The sequence below is a fragment of the Triticum dicoccoides genome, chromosome 2A (genome assembly GCF_002162155.2).
Source record: "Triticum dicoccoides isolate Atlit2015 ecotype Zavitan chromosome 2A, WEW_v2.0, whole genome shotgun sequence".
Taxonomy (NCBI): Eukaryota; Viridiplantae; Streptophyta; class Magnoliopsida; order Poales; family Poaceae; genus Triticum; species Triticum dicoccoides.
The window spans coordinates 76,567,857-76,588,480 of NC_041382.1; the positions used below are offsets into that span (position 1 = coordinate 76,567,857).

General features: G+C 46.9%; 2 protein-coding genes across 12 annotated transcripts in view; one reads left to right on the forward strand and one right to left on the reverse strand.

The window, feature by feature from the left end:
• The window catches only part of LOC119353388, a 5,652-nt gene extending 1,447 nt beyond the window's left edge, over positions 1–4,205 (reverse strand). For 2 of the 11 annotated variants that reach the window (XR_005170399.1, XR_005170398.1), the window contains exons 1-4: positions 3,825–4,205; positions 3,287–3,721; positions 2,346–3,181; positions 1,921–2,122 (exon numbers count right to left, since the gene is read on the reverse strand). Coding sequence is in view for 9 of the 11 variants with exons in the window: in XM_037620007.1 (XP_037475904.1) it covers positions 181–1,179 (999 nt within the window). In the remaining 2 variants the exon portion in view is untranslated. Of the gene's footprint in view, positions 1–6; positions 2,123–2,345; positions 3,182–3,286; positions 3,722–3,824 lie in introns of those variants that run through there. The other 9 variants (XM_037620007.1, XM_037620006.1, XM_037620013.1 and 6 more) reach the window with 9 other exon arrangements.
• Positions 4,206–13,474: 9,269 nt separating this feature from the next.
• On the forward strand, positions 13,475–16,810 carry LOC119353389 (receptor-like protein kinase HSL1). The gene is made up of 2 exons (XM_037620014.1): positions 13,475–16,049; positions 16,129–16,810. Exons 1-2 carry the CDS (start codon positions 13,508–13,510, stop codon positions 16,485–16,487), a joined length of 2,901 nt encoding a protein of 966 aa, XP_037475911.1. The 5' UTR covers positions 13,475–13,507; the 3' UTR covers positions 16,488–16,810.
• The last annotated feature ends 3,814 nt before the right edge of the window (positions 16,811–20,624 follow it).

Genomic DNA, 20,624 nt, shown 5'->3' on the forward strand with positions numbered 1-20,624 from the left:
TGAGCTGCTCGATGTGCTCGTCGACATTATCTGATGGCGCAATGTAGAGCAGCATCTCAGACCAGAAATCAGCTAGCACCTTCCAACGCCTGGTAACATCTTCTATCTCCGCAAGCTGCTTGCCCAGCTTAGCGCCACTCTGCAAGATGGTAGCCTCTGACTCTTCCTCTCCATAATCCTTCAGTGCTTGATATTTATCCCTCCCATATGGCAGAAATCTCTTGGCCTCCCCTGCCACTGCATCGAACACACGACTTGTATCATATTCGTGCCCTGGAAGAAGTTTTGGTGCGGAGACCAGAAGGTATGCGCAGTATTTCGACAGCTTTGTGGCAACACCAAGATGGATCTTGAGCTCGGTTCCCTCATCCGGGCGAGGGCCACATCCAAGCGTCCCTCTCTCGCAGTACCATGTTGCAATGTGCAAGTCAGAATGATGCAGCTTGTGTCCGATTCTGAGTGCACGCCCCGTTCACAAGCCCATAAAAGGTGCCCTGCTCTGTTGGACACTAGTGATGATTTTCCATTCGTCAGTTCACCATTGGATCGTTTGAGGGAGTAAATAATTGCCTTATGTACTTGTGCGGTTAACTCTATAGATTTCCCAAATTTTTGACGGACCCTCCGCGTGTGTTTGTCAATTGGATGGAGGAAAGGCAATACATATGTGGCTGCATGTACTTCTGTTACTTTACCCAAACATTCCTTGATCTTGCCACAGAAGGTAGGACGGTAATCAAGTAAAGAATACTGCCCAAGCTTGTGCTGCCAATAGTGTTTGTTTGGTGAGCAATGCACACCAATTCTAGCAAGAAGCCCTTTCAATTTTAGCAGCATGCAGCAGCAGCAGCAAGAGAAGGAGCAGGAGCAGCAGCTTCCCCTTGTGCTCAATCTTGTTTGTTCTCTGAGATACTGACAGACAAAGGACACCCTGCTCCAAATGCCAGTCCAGTAAAGCAGCAGTCGAAGCAATTCAAGCAAAGCAGCAGATGCAAGTATGAATAAGGTGGTAACTGTATTAGTGATCTTCATTTCACCTTCTTGTATGAGCGATGGTTCCCAGACGAATATCCATTGTATTGACAGACATAGTAAAAAGGAAGAAATCAAGGGTGAAACTGTTGCGGCCGTTGATGCATAATAAATGGCAGCAGATGTGGTGAAGAAGAAATCATACATAAAGGCTAACTCAATCTCAATCAACCTAAAAGCCCGGTTGCAGTTTGTGGTGCCTTCTTCATTCTCCCGTAGCAGCCCCTTGAAGACGAAATCATGTGCCCTTTCTTTGGATTCACCACAGGTAAACCCAAAGTAGCGCCTCCTCAACAGATGAAAAAGAGAGAAGGAAAGGCACGTATCCTTTAGATCTTGGTCCAGTGAACTGTCATTGCACAACCATATCTTGTCTATGTCAATGCTTAAACAGGCCAAATCATCCGATCAGTGCTTTTTGCAACGACTTAACAGATTTTCCGGTATTTTCTGCAATGAATTAACGAGTTGGTGGTTTCCTGCAAACCTAGCCGCAAATGTGGTGGTTTTTTGCAATTGACTCCTATAAGCTGTGTTGGTACATCCATGAAGGATGAAGAGAATTGAGGCCCAAACGGGGTACTACCTCTGTCTCGGTGAGTAAGTCATTCGCGTAGTTCTAGGTCGACAATTTAACTATCTAAATATGTATTATATGTGATAAAAAGTATATATTTAGAAACTACATCTGTGTAGAAATCTAGTGATATACTTTTCATGACATATAACACATATTTAATTTCTCAAATCAATGACCTAGAACTACGTGAATGACTTATTCACCTAGACGGAGGTAGTAGTACATGCTATTCTTCACCTTGGAAGATTGCATAGAACCGAGCGTGTATGTTCCCAGTATGAAGGACAAAGTGTTTGCGACCAAGGTACCTTTTTGGATGAACCAGTTTCTGGAGCGGCGGCGTTGGGACCCAAAAGTGCCAAGGAATAGGTAGACCAATGCATTGAGTAATACAAGTGTGTCGATGCGGATAACATGGCACCCCCACAAGTTTCTTGCATAACGGTATACTCCCCTTGCATCGAGATGGGCCTCATTCTTCAACATCATGCAGGTATCAGTATCATTAACCTTCAGTGAGTAGATCCGTTGTAAGATGACAACCCAGATCTAAGAACAAACTAATCTCAATGTTCATATTTGGTAAGTTTATTTGCAGGTGCTGTCTACAGTTCTGCAGAAAGACCTTATAGCAGATATATGTACCATCGTCTTAGAATTTCACATTTCTACCATTACCCAGAAATATATGTACAAAAAAAGGCACAAGTTTATTTCCGTTTTAGATACATACCATAGCTGCACTCGCTCCAGTTTGCTAAAATGAGCTCCCGGCAACTCTTTTTTTACCACCAATCTGTCCTAGAGAACGCCAGTCTGCCGATCTAGAAGTCTAGATTATGTACATGATGATTAGACCAAGCCCAAACTGCAAGCAAAGAAAGGAATAGGGGACTAAAGACTGTTAGAAAATATAAATAGCCATAACCCTTATCTCTATTGTTGTGGTGCAGGATACTGCTTGCTTGGATGAAGCACCTTATCTCTATTGCTGTGGTGCAGGATACTGCTTGCTTGGATGAAGCATGCACCACAATTTTACATGGCCAGGAATTAATCCTCTCATGGGGCGAGGGGCCAGCCTTTCGACTAGGTGATGCTGACTGTTTACAGGATCTTTGGTAGCTAACTGGCTATGAAGCAGCACTGTGGGAGTTTACCATGCTACATGGATATTTCATTACATAAAACATGGAGGTTGTGCATCGCATTATGAATCTGGGCATACTTTCATAGTACTCCCTCCGTCCCAAAATGTTAGACGGAGGGAGTATTTCATAAAACCTAGCTGCATGAAATACATGGGACTAATTTTGTACGCACTTCAGTGTCACAATGGAACACCAATGTGGAAAATATTACACAGCCGACTTAGAAGACCCAAACCGACCAAAGAAACCAACGCTGCCTACCACACTGAGGGCATCAAGTGGAGAAGCAATCTCTTTTCATATTGCTCAAGAAGGGCGCGAAGAAGATTCCTCCAACAGAAGCCAGCAATAGCATCCCAGCAACGAACCATGATTCCCGAGGTTGTTTCCATTGAACCCCTAGCAGTCCCGGATGAAGCTGCAGTACATGTCCAAATAATGCAGGATGGATATGGAGACAAGCATCAGAGCAGAAGCAACATGAAAACTCTTGAAGCATATAGAAGCTAGATAAGTGTGGTACCACTCGGTGATTTCTCTCATCAAATCCCATCTTGCCAAGTTCGTCGTGGTATCCGTAAGTCAGAATGCAAGTGTCGCCGCCAGGGGACTCCACTAACTGTCCACACATCAAATTTATGCGGCCATCCCTTTTTTGTGGCCTCAAAAAAAAAGTGTGCTATGTTTCTCAAAAAAAAAAGTGTGCTATGCAGCAGCCACAAAACTGAATTTATGCGGCCATCCCTTTTTTGTGGCCTCAAGGATAACCCACTTAACAATATCTGTACACAGAGTATGTCTCTTTGATTAGATAGAAAATAGAGTGTAGAAAATATTCCAAAAAATCACAATAAAACAGCCAACTGAGATTTGAGACTTGGACACCACAGACATACCACGTCTAAAAATATCCATGATCTTGATTATTTCCACCTTTTCTCCCCTTCCTCTGAGGGTTCTTGTCGCACAGAAAAACGACAAATCAGTCCTCTTCAGCTACTCATCTGCTGCATTTTGTTTCCGCGGCATTGAACTGAAGAAAATGATTCCGCAGAGAGTACCTTGGAGCAAGCAGGGAGGCAGGAGGAAGATGGCAGCCGCACCGCCTCCCAGGGCCGACGGGCTGGGCGAGTGGGCGCGCAGCACCCACCGCTCCCTCGTCCATCAATCTGGACCGTGGGCTCGCGCGCACGTCCTGGTGCCTCTCCTCTGGTATGGGGACGAGGTTTCCAGCGACGAGTCGCACCTCTGCAAGGAGTCGACGGCGTAGCTCCGCAGAAGGGGTCAGGTGCCGGTGAGGCGGAAGGAGATGCGGGGGCACGCATGGCGTCGCTGTGGCCGTCGCAGTCGGCCGCCGAAGGGGATGAACCGAGAATTGTCTTTTTGACAGAGAAAGTAATAAGCGAGAAGATGAGGCAACACCGCTGGGCTTGGTCGGCTTGGTGGGCTTGTCCACATGGTTTTAGCAGGAGCCCCTCATCATAAAAAAAACACAGGTGTCTCGTCTTCCTCCTCCTAAGGCATTTCCAACTCTCATCTAAAAAAAAGGCATTTCCAACTCTGACCCTAACTCACACCATATCCGTCCGCGGACCGGTGACAACCAGCTCACGGACATTGTTGTGGAAGCCGACCATCCAACCGTAGACGCAAATCTTCTACTTTTTAAGAAGCAACAAGCTTAAAATAGCCACATATCAAATCATAGTTATAACTTAAATGGAAATCCAACAAAGTTTTCAAATTAACGTAGTTCAATTTTTTTTAAATCAAATAGCACATACTCCCTCCATTTCAAATTACTCGTCGCAGAAATGGATGTATCTAGAACTAAAATACATCTAGATACATCCATACCTGCGATAAGTAATTTGAAGCGGAGGGAGTATGGCCCTGTTTGGTTCATAAGTCCTAGGACTTTTTTTAGTCCCAACTTATAAGTCACAAGTCCCTAAAAAGTCCCTACATGTTTGATTCCTGAGACTTATAAGTCCCTATAAGACCATATTACAACTATAAGTCCCTATAAGTCCCTCCTTAAGAGTCTTATTTCATAAGTCCCAAATGCCCACTTTAAGTCCTTATAAGTCCCTCCTGTTTGGTTTAGATGGGACTTATAGGGACTTTTTTAAGTCCCTAAGCCAATAAGTCCCTGAAAACAAACACCCTCTATGTTCTAGTTGTTCCCTTTAACCGCGCTCAATAAAAAAATTAGTTGCTCGATGCGAAATTTATTGATGCATTTGAACAAACTTATCAAACGTGGCCGGATTTTGATATGGAATTTCGATAGAATCACACATGTTCTATAGTTCAAGAGCTGAGGCAGCATCCTCACCCCTCATACTCCATGACCATGTTGTGCATGATCACACAACATGTCGTCGCCTCCACAAATTGTCCGGATCCTATTGTCTAGCAGGTCCACGAACAACTGCAAAACGGGACTGGAGAACTCAATGCACTCTCAACATCATTTTTAGCTACTTCTTGTCTTTGGGCAAAGTGAGACTTGTTCTGACAAAGTGGCTCAGAGATGGTCTTGACAAACATTGCCCAGGAGGATAGATACTGTCGACCAGATGGTAGCCCATGTTGTATTCATGGTCATTGACATTATAGATGTATAGGGAGGAGTTTTTCCTTTAGTTAGCTTAGCAAACATTAGAGATCGTTGTAACACATTAATGTCATTATTAGACACGGAAAGCATTGTTCATGTTTTTAGGATTAAAAAAGCATTGTTCATGTTCTTGGTGCACGGAGTGGTAGTTGAGCCGTGCTAGTGTCCCTTGATGTGCGGTGCCAAGCCAAGCCTACAAACGGTGGCGAACCCGGCATGGTGACGGTCATCGTCGCCAACGGAATGTCCACGAGTCCCGGCCGAAAGGCATGTGCAGGCGCGTTTACTAAAGGAGCGGAAGGGGACAGGTGCCACCATCGAGCACCGGCGACGAGGGCAGTCCCGGTGCTTGTCATTGTTGAGCTAGAGCCTCTTCATGGTAGCGCTTGGTGTCGTCGGTGCCTTCGTGGGCATGTTTTTTTTTTGGCGGGTAATTGTGGGCATGCTTGCGCGTGGCGTCGTAGGGACTTTGCTACATCTACGTACACAGCTTGTCATAGTTTAATTGGAAGAAATAATTGCCCGGGCCTCATCCCACGAAATTCAGAGGAGTAATGCTACACGTACAAACGAGTTACAAGCTTTTACAAAAAGGGTTAATTTGATTGGTCAATAGGTGCGGAGGTGGCCCACCTCCCTGAAAATCAGGGGGGACAAGTTTATGATTGGTTAGTAGATGAAAAAAATTCTAGTCAGCGTGTAATTGCGTGCAACTCTTTGTATGTTTAGCATTATTGAATTCAAAGGGGGGAGAGAATTAGATTAGGCAGTTTTAGTAACAATACGTAGGAAGGTTATATGTAGGTGTAGAATTATTGGGCATCGTAGAGGTGCATGACATGCACGGTGGGCTTGCTCGGTGGCGAGCGCACCGTGCATGCGGGCGAGCATGCGCAGCTCCGACTCCTGGTCGTCACGGACAAGGCGCTCCATCCGTCCCGTGGCCGCTGCACAAGTACGCCTCCTCCGCGCAGTGCACAATGGAGATTTGGGGAATAACGGAGTGGCAGTGAAGTCGACTGTGATGTGTCAATCAAATCCGAAAGACATGTCAAGTTTTTAGTAAAAAACGTATCCACGTACGACGGGAACCACCGGAAGTGGTACGAGAAATTAAACTTATCTGATTTAAAAAGTTGAGGGACGATTTTTATACTTTCGAGGGAGTTAAAAAAAATGTAGTTTTCCATTTAAAAAGATGACTATTAATGTTTTTTCAAACAAAGGAGAGACCGGTAATGATACTCTGAATGCAGCTTTATCTGAATTCTAAAACCCGCGTCACTATATAGCCCATCCGGCGACGTAGCCAACCGGACACCATACGACGACCTAAGTTTCTTGCACACGCACAACTCCCGTACACGCAATGGCGTCCAAACCGATCTTCGCCTGCGTCGTCCTCCTGATCGCCATCGCCGCCGCGGCAATCACGCCGGCATCCGCGGCCGGAGCTAACCCCACCGCCGTCGGCGGTGGCTCCGACGAGACGGCAACGACGTGCGTGCCGACGCTTGAGCGCCTTCTGTCGTGCCTGGACTTCATCGAGCACCGCACCGACGCGATCCCGCTGCCCTGCTGCGTCCAGGTGAACACCACGGTGGCGCAGCAGCCGTGCTGCCTCATGCACGTCCTGCGCGGCGACGTCGCGCGGCTCATGGGGCCGGAGTTCGACAGCTCCCGCGCCATGGTCAACGTCACCTCCAGGTGCCTCGGCGACGGCTCCATCCTCATGTCCATCACTCGTTCGTGCGCAGGTTCGTGATCGTACATACCGAGTGTATTTTTTTTACTATCGAATCTGTTGCCATCGTCCTTGATTTTATGTTCTGTTCTTCAGGCAAGCCGCTTCCGCCGCTGACGCCTGAATATCCCTTCACTGCCGCGTTGCCGCCGCCGCCGCCGCCATCCTCAGGTGAGCAGATCAGTTCTGAGATCGCCGTGCTTTTGTGTGTACGTATATGCAGATTGTTCCGACGTATGACTCCGTTTGTCGATCGTTTGGTAATTGGTTCTCTGTGTGCAGGATCAGAACGGCTGGAAGGCTTCTCTTACGCCGTATTGCTAGTTGCACTGGTTGCAAGCTTCTTGTGATCTGTCGGGAAACTGGCGATCAGCTGGCTGGACGTACATGGAGAAAATCTGGACACGTTTGATGTTGAACAAAATATAGTTACAGTTTTGCTAAAGCACATCTAGATGTGCCATAAATATTGCACATCTAAGTCATATATCATTAATCTTACATTGAGATTCGTGTGGATATTTTCTTTTTCTTTTTTTCTTTTTCTCTTTATGTTTGATTCACTCACTTAAATGTGCAATAACTAGAGCACATCTAGATGTGTCCTAGACACACCCATATAGTTAATTCTTGTGTTTCTCTGTCTTTCTTTACTCTGTTTATTCTGTAATTCTATGTATATGTTTAGCAGTTTTGTTAAAGCACATCTAGATGTGTTATAAGTATTGCACATCTAAGTCCTATGTCATTGATCGTACGGCGAGATTCGTGTGAACATTTTCTTTTTCTTTTTTTCTTTTTTTATGCTTGATTCACTCACTTAGATGTGCAATAACTAGAGCACATCCGCTAGCGATAATATACCTACGGATCAGCAAACCTTTCGTATTCACCTGATACTTTTGAGAATTCCCAAGCATAAACATTCACCGGTCTGTCTTAATTTATTCCATTTGTGGAGAGTGGGTTTTTCACACCCTCATGTAGCTACACTTTCTATCTAGACCATTCAGTTTGCGTCAAGATCCATGCCATCCTTATATATAAATTTATCTTCTTCGTTTCTTCCAAACAAGAGAACATTCGACCTTGAAACTTTGTAGGTTAACTATGCATAAGTGCCACTCTTTGTATAAAATGTTTTTTGTATAAAATATAAATGTGTCAAATTTCAAATTTTGAATGAGTTGTAACATTTTTTTTAAATTTGTGTTGCCCCAAAAAACCCGAAAATGTTTCTGTACATGATAATACTTGTGTGATGTTGATTTGCAAAGTTAGTTCAAATGTTCTTTTATTTGGGAGAAACAAAAAAGAGAAGTTTGCCTGCACAAACTTTGCTGCAAAAATGGACGGTGAGGATAGAAGGTGTAGTTTGAACAAATTTGTTTAGTTATACTTAGCTTTATGAAGATCATGAACCATGTTTTTCACAAATAGGATGGAAAGAAACTAAAAGAGGATGTTGTCTGTTAATACTCTTCTGTGAAGCCGTTGTGCAAAACACATCGTTAGAGCTATACATCTATTATGTGACTAGTAGAGTGACCATGTATTGCCACGGGACAACAAAATTACATGTCGCTCATCATCAATCGTTCCAACCACACCAGTGGTCTCAAAATATTGCTTTATAGCTTATTCCCCATACAATCTCCTACAGGATAAACTTGTGAAAACGGCTAAACAACATACCTACTACGGAGATCTAGATAAAATGATTGTGAAGAATGTGATGCATGTTTAGAAATGATATTCCTTTTCAATGTCTTGTTTTTCAACATGCCATGTCAATAATGAAGGCACCGCTGCAAGCTAGCTAGCTCCCTGATTACTCCATCAACCTCCTACAACGTCTACGTACGTGAGTGTCATCCACGGCCAAAATCCATCAACCTGCTTCGAATTCTTGCTGCGTTTACTTGTGCCCATCTCCATGATGCCCCCCTGTGGCACCTCCTTGACGTCGAAGAACAGTAGGCGGTGCCGCGTTGCACACGTCGGTGCCACAGAAGCGGATGGCGAGTACGGTGCCCACGAACGAAAAAAGTAAGGAAAGGGGCTAGGGTTTTGGGTCGTACGCGCCAGGCGGTGAGTGGAGGAGGCGGAAGGGTTCGCGAGTCCGAGCGCAAGCCAATAGGTGCTGATCACGCTTGGGTTTCGGCCGGAGAGAGATATTTTGTCGACGTACAACTCCTAAACCTACACGCCTTTACACGTCGTGATCATTCCTAATTAACACACGTGCGTGGTCACGACTCCGACGGATGCAATGGATCGGAGTAGAACCGGCCTCTACAATGTCGATCACGAAAATATATACATATCCCAAGTTAGGGCACGGCCAGGTCGCTTCGTGGTTCCGAGCCAAGATTCGGGGCTGTTTGGTTCTTGCCTATGTGAGCCCTGCCAATCGTTGGCTAGCCAATTTATTGGCGCAGGATTCGGGCGCCCCAGACTTGCCAACTTTTTGGCGTCGAGCTGAACTTGGGAAGTGGGAGTTGGCTGGGTGCACCAAAATATTGGTTCCCATCCAAACCGGAAGCCAGGCTTGGTCAATGACCAATTTTTTGGTTTGGCAGTTGAGGGCTGCAATGCGGTGGCGCCACCAATGCCATTGCCGCCTACATCCCGCCGCGCCTCCAAGCCGCCATCCTGCTGCACCTCCCGTCCTTCCACCTCCGCCGCCTGCGCCGCGTCTGCAAGCACTGGCGCGACGTCATCGCAGACGCGCTGAGGCTCCGCCGGCCGGCCGCCCCGACCCACACCATCGCCTTCTTTCGGGGATGCAACGCGGGGAAAGGCGTCCCTGCGATGCTCGGCCATGGGTTCCTCTTCGACGAGCAGTGGAACCTCGCGGCCAGGTTCACCGTCGACAGATCGGCCAGACTGCTAGGCGCGTGCAACAGCCTGCTCTGCTTCCTCCTCAAGCACGCCAACGCCATCAGGGTGGTGGATCCCTGGGCCGGCGCGTCCATCGACGTGCCGCTCTCGCCGGCCAAGCACGGGAGCACGGTCGACGGCGAGTACTGCTTCAGCTTCGACTCCACCACGAGGCAGTACAAGATCGTGCACGTGCACGGCTATACATCCAACTCTCTTCCCAGCAAAGACAAGGACGGCGCCGCCGTGGAGAAGGAGCTGCACCTGCATGTGTGCACCGTGGGAGCGGACAAGGGGTGGAGGAGCGTGCGCATCCGCACCGACCTGCACGGGGTGCCGTACAAGCACGACGGCTTCGCGGAGAAGAAGCCGGCGTGCTGCGACGGGGCGGTGTACTGGCTCGGCAGAACGGCGGCCGGGACCTTCAGGAACGCGCGCTTCGACCTGGCCACGGAGGAGATCACCTCGGCCGCCGATCGGCTGGTCCACGGCCAGATGCCGGCGACGCAGATCTCATGCAGGTACCCGGGGGCGAAGCTGGGCCTGTGCGGCGTCCAGTTCACGTGGTACGGCGAGTGGGACGGCGGCTGCTGGCCGCACAACGTCACCGCCATGCCGCACACGGTCACCGGCGTGCATTACAGCCGAAGCTATCTGAACCTGGGCCGCGTCTGGCGGCGTGTCCCGGGCGCGCACGCCCTGCAGCGGGGGCACCTGCTGGTGCAGGAGCCGGGTGGAGCCCTGTACGCTCACGAGGTCGGGAGCAGCAGCACGTGCATGAGAGAGCTCCGTCTTGTAGGGGATAAGAAGCTGCTAGTTGCCGTTGCTGCAGGCCACGTCGAGGAGGAGCCGGCCGAGTGGTACAAATTCGTTCCCGTTCACAGTCGCCATCAGCAGAGAAGCAAGCAAGCGGATAGAGAAGCAGCTCAAATCGCGTACTACAGCGAACTGCACTTCGTAACCACTTTTGCCTACACCCCGACGCTGTATAATTATACTACTAGTACATCAACGGGGGCAACGGCTGGTTCCTAGCTATGCGCTCCATTTTGGTAGTAGCAATGTTTTGCCTCTCTAGCTAGGAGTTTCTGGCGTTTCAAAGCACGATTCATTATTTTCAGTGAGGTGGTAGGTTTTTATATCTACTAGAAAAAAGGGAGTGACATGGTAGGTAAGAGATGACTGTCATTGCCATTGTGAACTACTCCCTCCGTTCCTAAATATTTATCTTTTTAAAAATTTCAACAAATGACTACATATGAAGCAAAATGAGTGAATCTACACTCTAAAATATGTCTATATAACCTGCAAAAACATTATGTCATTATTATTATTATATTTATTATTAAGAGAAAAAATCATCTAGTGTCCCTGAAGCTTTGCAGATTGCAAAATGTACAAAACCACGATCTAGTTCACACTCTGCCAAACTGTGGGTGTCGCCATGAATATTTGTGTTGGCTCTTGTGATCACAAATTGGGGTTTACAAAATTTTAAGGAGCAATTTGTTACTCTTGGTTATGTGTCATGGCAACTTTGGTTTACATGGTAAAAATAGTTGGAAGTCACATGGGCAATTTTAGAAAAAAAATGCGTCCCAAATCAAAATGCAATTTTTTCGTAGAAATTGTTTTGTGTTGCCAAATCCTTGGAATTTGTCCTCCAAAATCACGGCAATTTTTGTTAACATTATGGGAAAGTATGCAGTAGTAGTTGACCTGGCAAAACAAGTTTGAAAAATGCAATGGGTGACATTTTAATTAACATGGCAACATGCTTTAAGTTTCCATGGCAAAAAGGAATCTTTACTAACCATGGCAACATGTTTTTGTGGTCGTCATGGCAACATTTTTGAAGTTGCTGCCACGGGGACAATGGATGTGTCGACCATACTGGTACTGAGAGCATGCCTCCAGAAGCGCCAGTGCATTTCGGACAGCTAAAGCGTGTCGATAATGCCAAAAGAGGTCGGGGTAGAGAGGTTGGGAGGAGTCCGTAAAGAGGGATCTGAAGGACTGGAGTATTACCAGAGAGCCAAAACCATGAGTTGGTTGCGAGATCTTATAAGTTTCACCTCTAGCCTACCGCAACTTGTTTGAGATTAAAGGTTTGTTTTTGTTGTTGTAGAGATCCAAGGACAGCGGCTAGGGTTACCTCATGTCACTCCTAGGAGCGAGGGGGGGTTCCACTCCTGTGCTCTCACCCACACTAGTGTCATGACTCCTCTGCCCCTCAGCCTTCTCGTCCATCACCATATGTAGCTTCAATAAATACTGCTATTTGACCATACTTATGCCTGCTATTTTTTATACTTAAGGACAACCAGTGTACGATCTATTTCCAACTACTTACTGTTTAGTTCTAACCATATATCGTTGCGGTATTTATTTATCTTTTGAGCAAATGAGGGTTTTCGCTCCGATTTCATTTATAGAAACCAAGCAAAGGAAACAAAACCGAGTTCAGGTCTTCCGCGCCATGGAAGTTCAAACCAAGTCAAGCACTAATACACAATCCTCATACTACCACGATTACAGAGCACATAGCCCAGGATCAAAACTCACACTGGAGCAAGTCTAGAGCTGACATAACAAAGCAAGCAGAGAAATAATAGTTGCAATCTACTGTATTTGTGTTTTCGACTGTTCTTCATAACACTGGGGCCCTGCAGTCTTTTCTTGGAGCATGAAATGGAACAGAAATTCGGTTTCTGCACGAGACTCTGGCATCGACATTTTCTTCAATGAACCAATCTAAGGACTTCAACCATGTACCCTATTTTCTCCTGGTATTTGTACCTGACCACTAACTTTCTCATCACATGTTATTTTGTCATTAACTGTTTAAAGAGCAGTATAGCAAATTATAAAAGATACTCCCTCTGTTCACTTTTATAAGACTTTGAAGATATTTCAGATAATGTGCAAAACAATCTATTTTGATTTGTCTGAAACGACTTACAAAAGTGAACGGAGGGAGTACAACATTTCCTTCTACATCCAGAATGATCTCGCTGCTTTGGCAAGGTCTCCATGGAGTAAAACTATTGTGTCAGTCATCATCGAGTGTTTTGTTTGTTGTGAGAATGAAGGAAACCATGCTAAGGCTAAGAAGAAGAAAATTCAGTTTAGGTAGGATAGTAGATGTAAATTACTCCAGTTTTTGGTTGCATGCTCGAAGTAACTGTATTAAGCTAGCTCATCATAAATCATATTTGGTTCTAGGAGGAAGAAGCCTCGGACTTTGTTGTAAGTGCATCATATTTTCAGAATTGTGTTATTGTCACAGTTCATCATTACTACAAAGTATGCCTACTGGCTTACATTTTCTTCTCCAAATCTTTGAGAAGTGTGCGGATGCCAGTCTAAATCTTGATTCCGCTGCAGTTTGCTGTGCAGTTGAGAAGTGTGCAGTTTGCTGTGCAGTTAAGCCCACGACCACCACCACCACTTCCTCCACTCCCACTTCTCCGCTCTCACCCCACACCAATGCCATGACTCCCCTCCTCCTCCTGTGCCTCCTCCTCGCCACCGCCGCCGCCGCCACGCCCCTCCCCGCCAACTTCACCCGCCTCCTCGCCGCCAAGGCCGCGCTCTCCGACCCCGCCTCCGCGCTCGCGGCATGGGACCCGTCCCTGCCCCCCTCCCTCTCCCCGTGCCGCTGGCCGCACGTCCTCTGCCGGTCCTCCGCTGACCCAGCCATCGCCTCGCTCCTCCTCTCCAACCTCTCCCTCGCCGGCGCGTTCCCGACCCAGCTCTGCTCGCTGAGGTCCCTCCTGCGCCTCGACCTCTCCTACAACTCGCTCGCCGGCCCCCTCCCTCCCTGCCTCGCCGCGCTGCCGAATCTGAGGCACCTCGACCTCGCCGGGAACGCCTTCTCCGGAGAGGTGCCCAGCAGCTACGGCGCGGGGTTCGCCTCGCTCGCCACGCTCAGCCTCGCCGGCAACGACCTCTCCGGCGAGTTCCCGGCGTTCCTGGCGAATGTCAGCTCCCTCCAGGAGCTCCTGCTCGCGTACAACCCCTTTGCGCCGTCGTCTTTGCCGGATGCTTTCGCCGATGGGCTCCCGCGCCTCCGCGTGCTGTGGCTCGCTGGGTGTTGCCTCGTCGGGCGGATACCGTCTTCCATTGGCGCTTTGAGGAGCCTCGTCAACCTTGACCTCTCCACCAACAACCTCACCGGCGAGATCCCGGAGAGCATCAGGCGCTTGGAGAACCTCGTCCAGATCGAGCTCTACAAGAATAACCTCTCCGGGAGGCTGCCGGGGGGAATGGGCGGGCTCAAGAAGCTGAGGTTCTTGGACGCCGCCATGAACAGGCTGTCCGGCGAGATACCGGCGGACCTGTTCCTCGCGCCGAGGCTGGAGAGCTTGCACCTGTACGAGAACGAGCTGTCAGGCCCCGTGCCGTCGACGCTGGATAAGGCGCCTGCGTTGAACGACCTGAGGCTGTTCAGTAACCGCCTCGTCGGGGAGTTGCCGCCGGAGTTCGGGAGGAACTGCCCGCTCAAGTTCCTCGACCTGTCAGACAACGGGATTTCCGGCCGCATTCCGGCGACTCTCTGCAGCGCGGGGAAGCTGGAGCAGCTTCTGATCCTGAACAACGAGCTCTCGGGCTCGATTCCGCAGGAGCTGGGGCAATGCCGGACGTTGACGCGTGTGCGGCTGCCCAACAATCGGCTGTCTGGAGCCATGCCGCCGGACATGTGGGGCCTGCCACGCCTGTACCTGCTGGAGCTCGCCGGCAACGCTCTGTCCGGCACCATGGGGCCAACCATTGCCTTGGCGAAGAACCTATCGCAGCTGCTGATATCAGACAACCACTTCGCCGGCGTGCTGCCGGCGCATATAGGCAGCTTGACAAGGCTGGTCGAGCTGTCGGCCGCCAATAATCAGTTCTCTGGTCCTCTGCCGGCGACACTCGCTGATGTGTCCACGCTCGCCCGGCTTGATTTACGGAATAATTCCTTCTCCGGCGAGCTGCCACATGGTGTTCGGCGGTGGCAGAAGCTAACACAGCTCGACCTTGCCCATAACCGTCTCACCGGGAACATCCCGCCGGAGCTCGGGGAGCTCCCTGTGCTGAATTCGCTTGACCTGTCCAACAACGAGTTCACCGGCGGCGTGCCTGTGCAACTGGAGAGCCTTAAGCTGAGCATGTTCAACCTGTCCAACAACCGGCTCGCCGGCAATTTGTCTCCTCTGTTCTCCGGCGACATCTACGATGACAGCTTCTTGGGCAACCTAGCCCTCTGCCGAGGCGCATGCTCCGGTGCGCGGAGAGCAGCCACCCGCCGCCACAGCCTCGTCGGGAGCGTCGAGTCCGTGCTCACCTTTGCCGTCGCCATACTCATCCTTGGCGTCGCGTGGTTCTGGTACAAGTGCCGGAGCCAGAGCCAGCACAAGAAGCGCGGCGAGGAGCCCGGCGATAGCAAGTGGATAGTCACGTCGTTCCACAAGGTGGAGTTCGAGGAGGAGGACCTCCTGAGCTGTCTCGACGACGAGGACAACGTGGTCGGCACGGGCGCGGCGGGCAAGGTGTACAGAGCCGTCCTCGGGAACGAGGATGTCGTGGCCGTCAAGAAGCTGCGGGCCGTCGGCGGCGCCGCCGCGGCGAGGAAACACAAGGACGGCATGACGGATACCTTCGAGGCGGAGGTGGCGACGCTGGGCAGGATCCGGCACAAGAACATCGTGAAGCTGTGGTGCTGCCTCCGCAGCGGTGACCGCGGCCTGCTGGTCTACGAGTACATGCCCAACGGCAGCCTTGGCGACCTCCTCCACGGCGGCAAGGGAGGCCTGCTGGACTGGCCGATGCGGCGCAGGATCATGGTCGACGCGGCCGAGGGGCTCTCCTACCTCCACCACGACTGCGCGCCGCCGATCGTGCACCGGGACGTCAAGTCCAACAACATCCTGCTGGACGCCGAGTTCGGCGCCAAGATCGCCGACTTCGGCGTCGCCCGGGTCATCGACGACAACCGCGGCGGCCCCAACGCCGTGTCAGCCATCGCCGGCTCGTGCGGCTACATCGCTCCCGGTGAGCCGCCAACGGTTCTTTATCCCGGACTTTACTAATTTGCCGATGAACTGATGACCGTGATGTGTGTGAACTCCAGAGTACTCGTACACGCTGCGCATCACGGAGAAGAGCGACGTGTACAGCTTCGGCGTGGTGATGCTGGAGCTGGTGACCGGCAAGAGGGCCGTGGGGCCGGAGCTCGGCGACAAGGACCTGGTGAGGTGGGTGCGCGGCGGCGTCGAGCGCGAGGGGCTGGACTCGGTGCTGGACCCAAGGCTCGCCGGCGAGTCGTGCACCTGCAGGGACGAGATGCGCAGGGTGCTCGGCGTGGCTCTGCTCTGCGCGTCCAGCCTCCCGATCAACCGGCCTTCGATGAGGTCCGTCGTGAAGCTGCTCCTCGATGTCAGCAGCAAGCCCGCCGTGTTGGTGGAGGAGAAGGAAGCTCTTCGTGTGTGATTGATGCATGGCAATGGCATGTCTCATATAGCAGGATAATGGTAATAATTTGATAGTGGCTCACTTGGTTAGCATCGCCACACTCTTACGCATGCGGAATACACATAGGTGTGAAATCTTAATGCAGCTTAACTAGCCAGCAGGTGACTCCATTAGCGAGGCCTAGGGCATGGCCAATGCATAGTCTCAGGTTGATGCCTCACATGTCATGTAGGATCGGATGACAGAAAAAATAGGTTCAGACCAGAAGGCGGGTGTTTAGAGAGAAAAGTGTGATCCAGTGCATAAAGTTGAAAAAAATGGAAGTAAAGAGGAGGGATGCATATGTACTGAGAATCATTTTTTATTTTTTGATGAGGTTCACTAATAGTAGCTTGCATTGAGGAGAAAAAATCAATACATATATTCAAATTACTTTTTGTCATGAGATATTTGTATCCTTATGCCATCATTGTACATGCCTTAAAAACACTTGAGTTTGTAACATGAGTATTTTTCTCTTATTGTTGCTGTTGTGACGGCAGATAGATCCGTATGTATGGCAGGCTTGGACAAGAAAGTGACAGTCTAGCATTGTACTGACGGAGTGGAGCACACTATTCAGTTGTGGTGGAAAGCTGAAAGAGAACAAGTAGGAGTAGCTCATTGTGCAGAGGCGGTGCTGGCTTTTCTTTCTTGCCGAAAAGATGGAGGTTTTTGTTTGCCTCTGCATGTGGTACTGCTGCCTAGTGTGGAGGACCATGGCTAGCTTGGGGCCCTGGTGTGCATGATAGTCTGGTAATACAGTTGTAAACAGAAACAGGTGCGGTGGCTGTCGGGATAGGGATAGATCTTAATCCTAGTATGAGTAGGTAGGTAAGTGTTTGTATGGTGAACGAGGGTGGTGCCCGAAATCACACCAGCTCATGGTGACAATGCTATATGGCTAGCTTCGCATAACTCAAATGAAATAGTTGCAGAGTAAAATAGTGCTTTCGTCCCTGGACGACTTATTATCGACAATGTCCTCACATTATATGAATGCATACACTCTATTTGGAAGAAAAAAAGGTAGACAAGGATGGTGTGCGTCAAGATCGATATGATAAAAGCCAATGATAGAGAGTTAAGTGGGCATATTTACAAGGTATAATGCAACGACTTGGTTTTGGAGAAGAATGGATCTCGCTTGTTATGCGGTGTGTCACCACTGTGAACTTTTAGGTCAAAATAAATGGCGAACTACTACCGGCTTTTAAACCCTTGGGTAAGAATGGATCTCGCTTGTTATACATAGATCCGTATCTATGGCAGACTTGCATAAGAATACACTTAAGCTACATTTCAGTTAACTGAAAGTTCACTTTTGGGCCAGTCGATTTTGTGGCCACTAGATTTTTCTTTCAGATTTGTGCTGTGTTTTTCCCCTGACCTGTGGTGTTTGTTGTTGTGGGCTTCTTCTTCTTTTTTGACTGACCCCTATCTGGGTCGGTTGGTTGATTTCCTTCGGGGCCGAAGCCCATTAACTGTGTGATCCGGCCCTCCTCTCTCTCCCTTCGTTTTTTATTTTTTTATGTGCTTTTGCTTTTGTTTTTTCTGTTTCTCTTTGTTAGTTGGTTTTATTTTTATTTGGTGGATATTTTTTGGGATGTTGGGTGAGTGTAGTGTACACATATAAATAATTTACAATTTTTGCGAAAATTACACTACTATATGATTATTGTTTGCGTAAAAAAAAAGTGTAATTTAAGAGCGAAGTTGTGTGCAAGTTTTGCAAACTTTTTTTCTCTTTTTAAATGGGTAATGATAATGCCCCTAATTCATTTTTTCTTAGAAAAACTAATATTTGGATTTTTTTTATTGTCTATTTATTTTTCTTCTTCTTAACGGGTAATACCAATGTTAATAATTCATTTTTCCTTAGAATACCTCATTATTTTGATTTTGTTCTTGTTTTTATTTCATTTTATTTTTTCTAAAAGAGTAATACGTAAGACAATAATACATTCTTTCTTGAAAACTTTGGTTTTAGGTTTTAGTATTATTTTATTTCCTTTATTCTTTAATTATAATACCAATGTGTCATTTCTTCTCAGGAAATTTCCTTTCTGTGAAAATTACACTATTATATTCTTATTCCTGCATATTACAAAAAATGCGCAACTTCTGTGCAACTTATTTGCCAAATATTTCATTATTTGTATTATTATTTTCAGTTCCTTTCCTCCTAACGGGAAACCAATGACACTAATTCATTATTTGTTAGAAAACTTCAATATTTTAATTTTGTTGAAGTTTTTATTTCATTTTCTCTATTCTTTAAGGGTAATACCAATACCTCTAATTCATTCCTACTTAGGATTTTTTTGTGACATTTCACTATTTGTGCTTATTCTTGCACATTATAAAAAAAGCGCAGTTTCTAATCAAACAACGTGCAAATTTTGTCATTTTTTGTTTACTTTTCTTAGTATCGATACCACTAATTCAATATTTTGATCTGGAGACGTAGAGACATCATGGATCAAATACCAATGCCACTAAATCATTCTTTCTTTAGAAAAGTTTCTTTTTTTGCGAAAAAATCAATATTATGTGTTTATTCTTGCATATTATAACAAAGTGCAATTTATGTGCAGATTGTGTGCAAATTTTGTCATTATTTTGTTTTAGTTTTTCTTATCATTTTCTTTCCTATTTAAGGGTATTTTTGCTTCATTTTTTATTTCTATTTTCTGTTTCAATGGGTTTTTCTTTTTTCCCTTTTCTTTCCTTTATTGGTTCTTTTTGTTTTTTGTGGGTTTTTGGCTGAGCGTAATTATATAGAAACAAATACTATATAATATGTGCCAAAATTTCATGATTATATGTACACTAAAAATGGGAAAATTATGTGCAAATTGTTTGCAAAATATTTCATTTTTTCTGTTCCTTTCTTGTTAACGGGAAACCAATGACACTAATTCATTATTTCTTAGAAAACTCCACTATTTTAATTTTGTTTAAGTTTTTATCTCATTTTCTTTATTCTTTAAGGATAATATCAATACCTCTAACTCATTCCTACTTAGGATGTATATTTTTTTTGTCAAATTTCACTATTTGTGCTTATTCTTGTATATTGTAAAAAGGCGCAATTTCTATTCAAACCATCTGCAAAAAATTCATTATTGTTTTTTTACTTTTATTTCTTCTTAACCGGTAATACCGAAACCACTAATTCATTATTTTGATCCGGAGAAGTAGAGACACCATGGATCAAATACCAATGCCACTAGTTCATTCTTTCTTTAGAAAAAAATATTTTTCTGAAAAATTTCACTATTACATGTTTATTCTTGCATATTATAACAAAGCGCAATTTATGTGCACCTTGTGTGCAAATTTTGTCATTATTTTGCTTCAGTTTTCTATATCATTTTCTTTCCAATTTAATGGTATTTTGCTTCATTTTTTACTTTTGTTTTCTGTTTCTACGGGGTTTTCCTTTTCCCATTTTCTTTCTGTAAGACAATAAGTTTTGGGAACCAGCACAACCCTCTAGGGGTGGCTTATCTCATTATATATAATGGTTGTGTTACAATACGTACATAGGTACAGAAGTTATACATAGTCTAACACCCTCCCTCAATCTTAGCCACTTTCTAAAGAACTGAGAAGGGTAAGATTGCGCCTACAAGCCTCAAACTGTGGCAGTGGTAAAGGCTTAGTGAAGATATCTGCAAGTTGATCCTTAGACGAGATAAACTTGATCTGAAGTTGCTTCTGTGATACACGTTCCCGTACAAAGTGATAGTCAACTTCAATGTGTTTCGTTCGGGCATGAAATACTGGATTTGCAGAAAGGTATGTAGCACCGATGTTATCACACCAAAGAATAGGAGGCTGTGATTGAGACAAACCCAACTCCTGAAGCAAAGACTGCACCCAAATAATCTCTGCAGTAGCATTAGCCACAACCTTGTACTCAGCTTCAGTACTGCTACGTGACACAGTAGCCTGTTTCCGAGCACTCCAGGCGATCAAATTAGAGCCAAAGAATACTGCATAACCCCCCGTGGATCGCCTGTCATCTGGGCTACCAGCCCAATCTGCATCAGAGAAGGCCGAAAGGACCCGAGAGGAAGTCGGCCGAATATGCATACCAAAAGTCAGGGT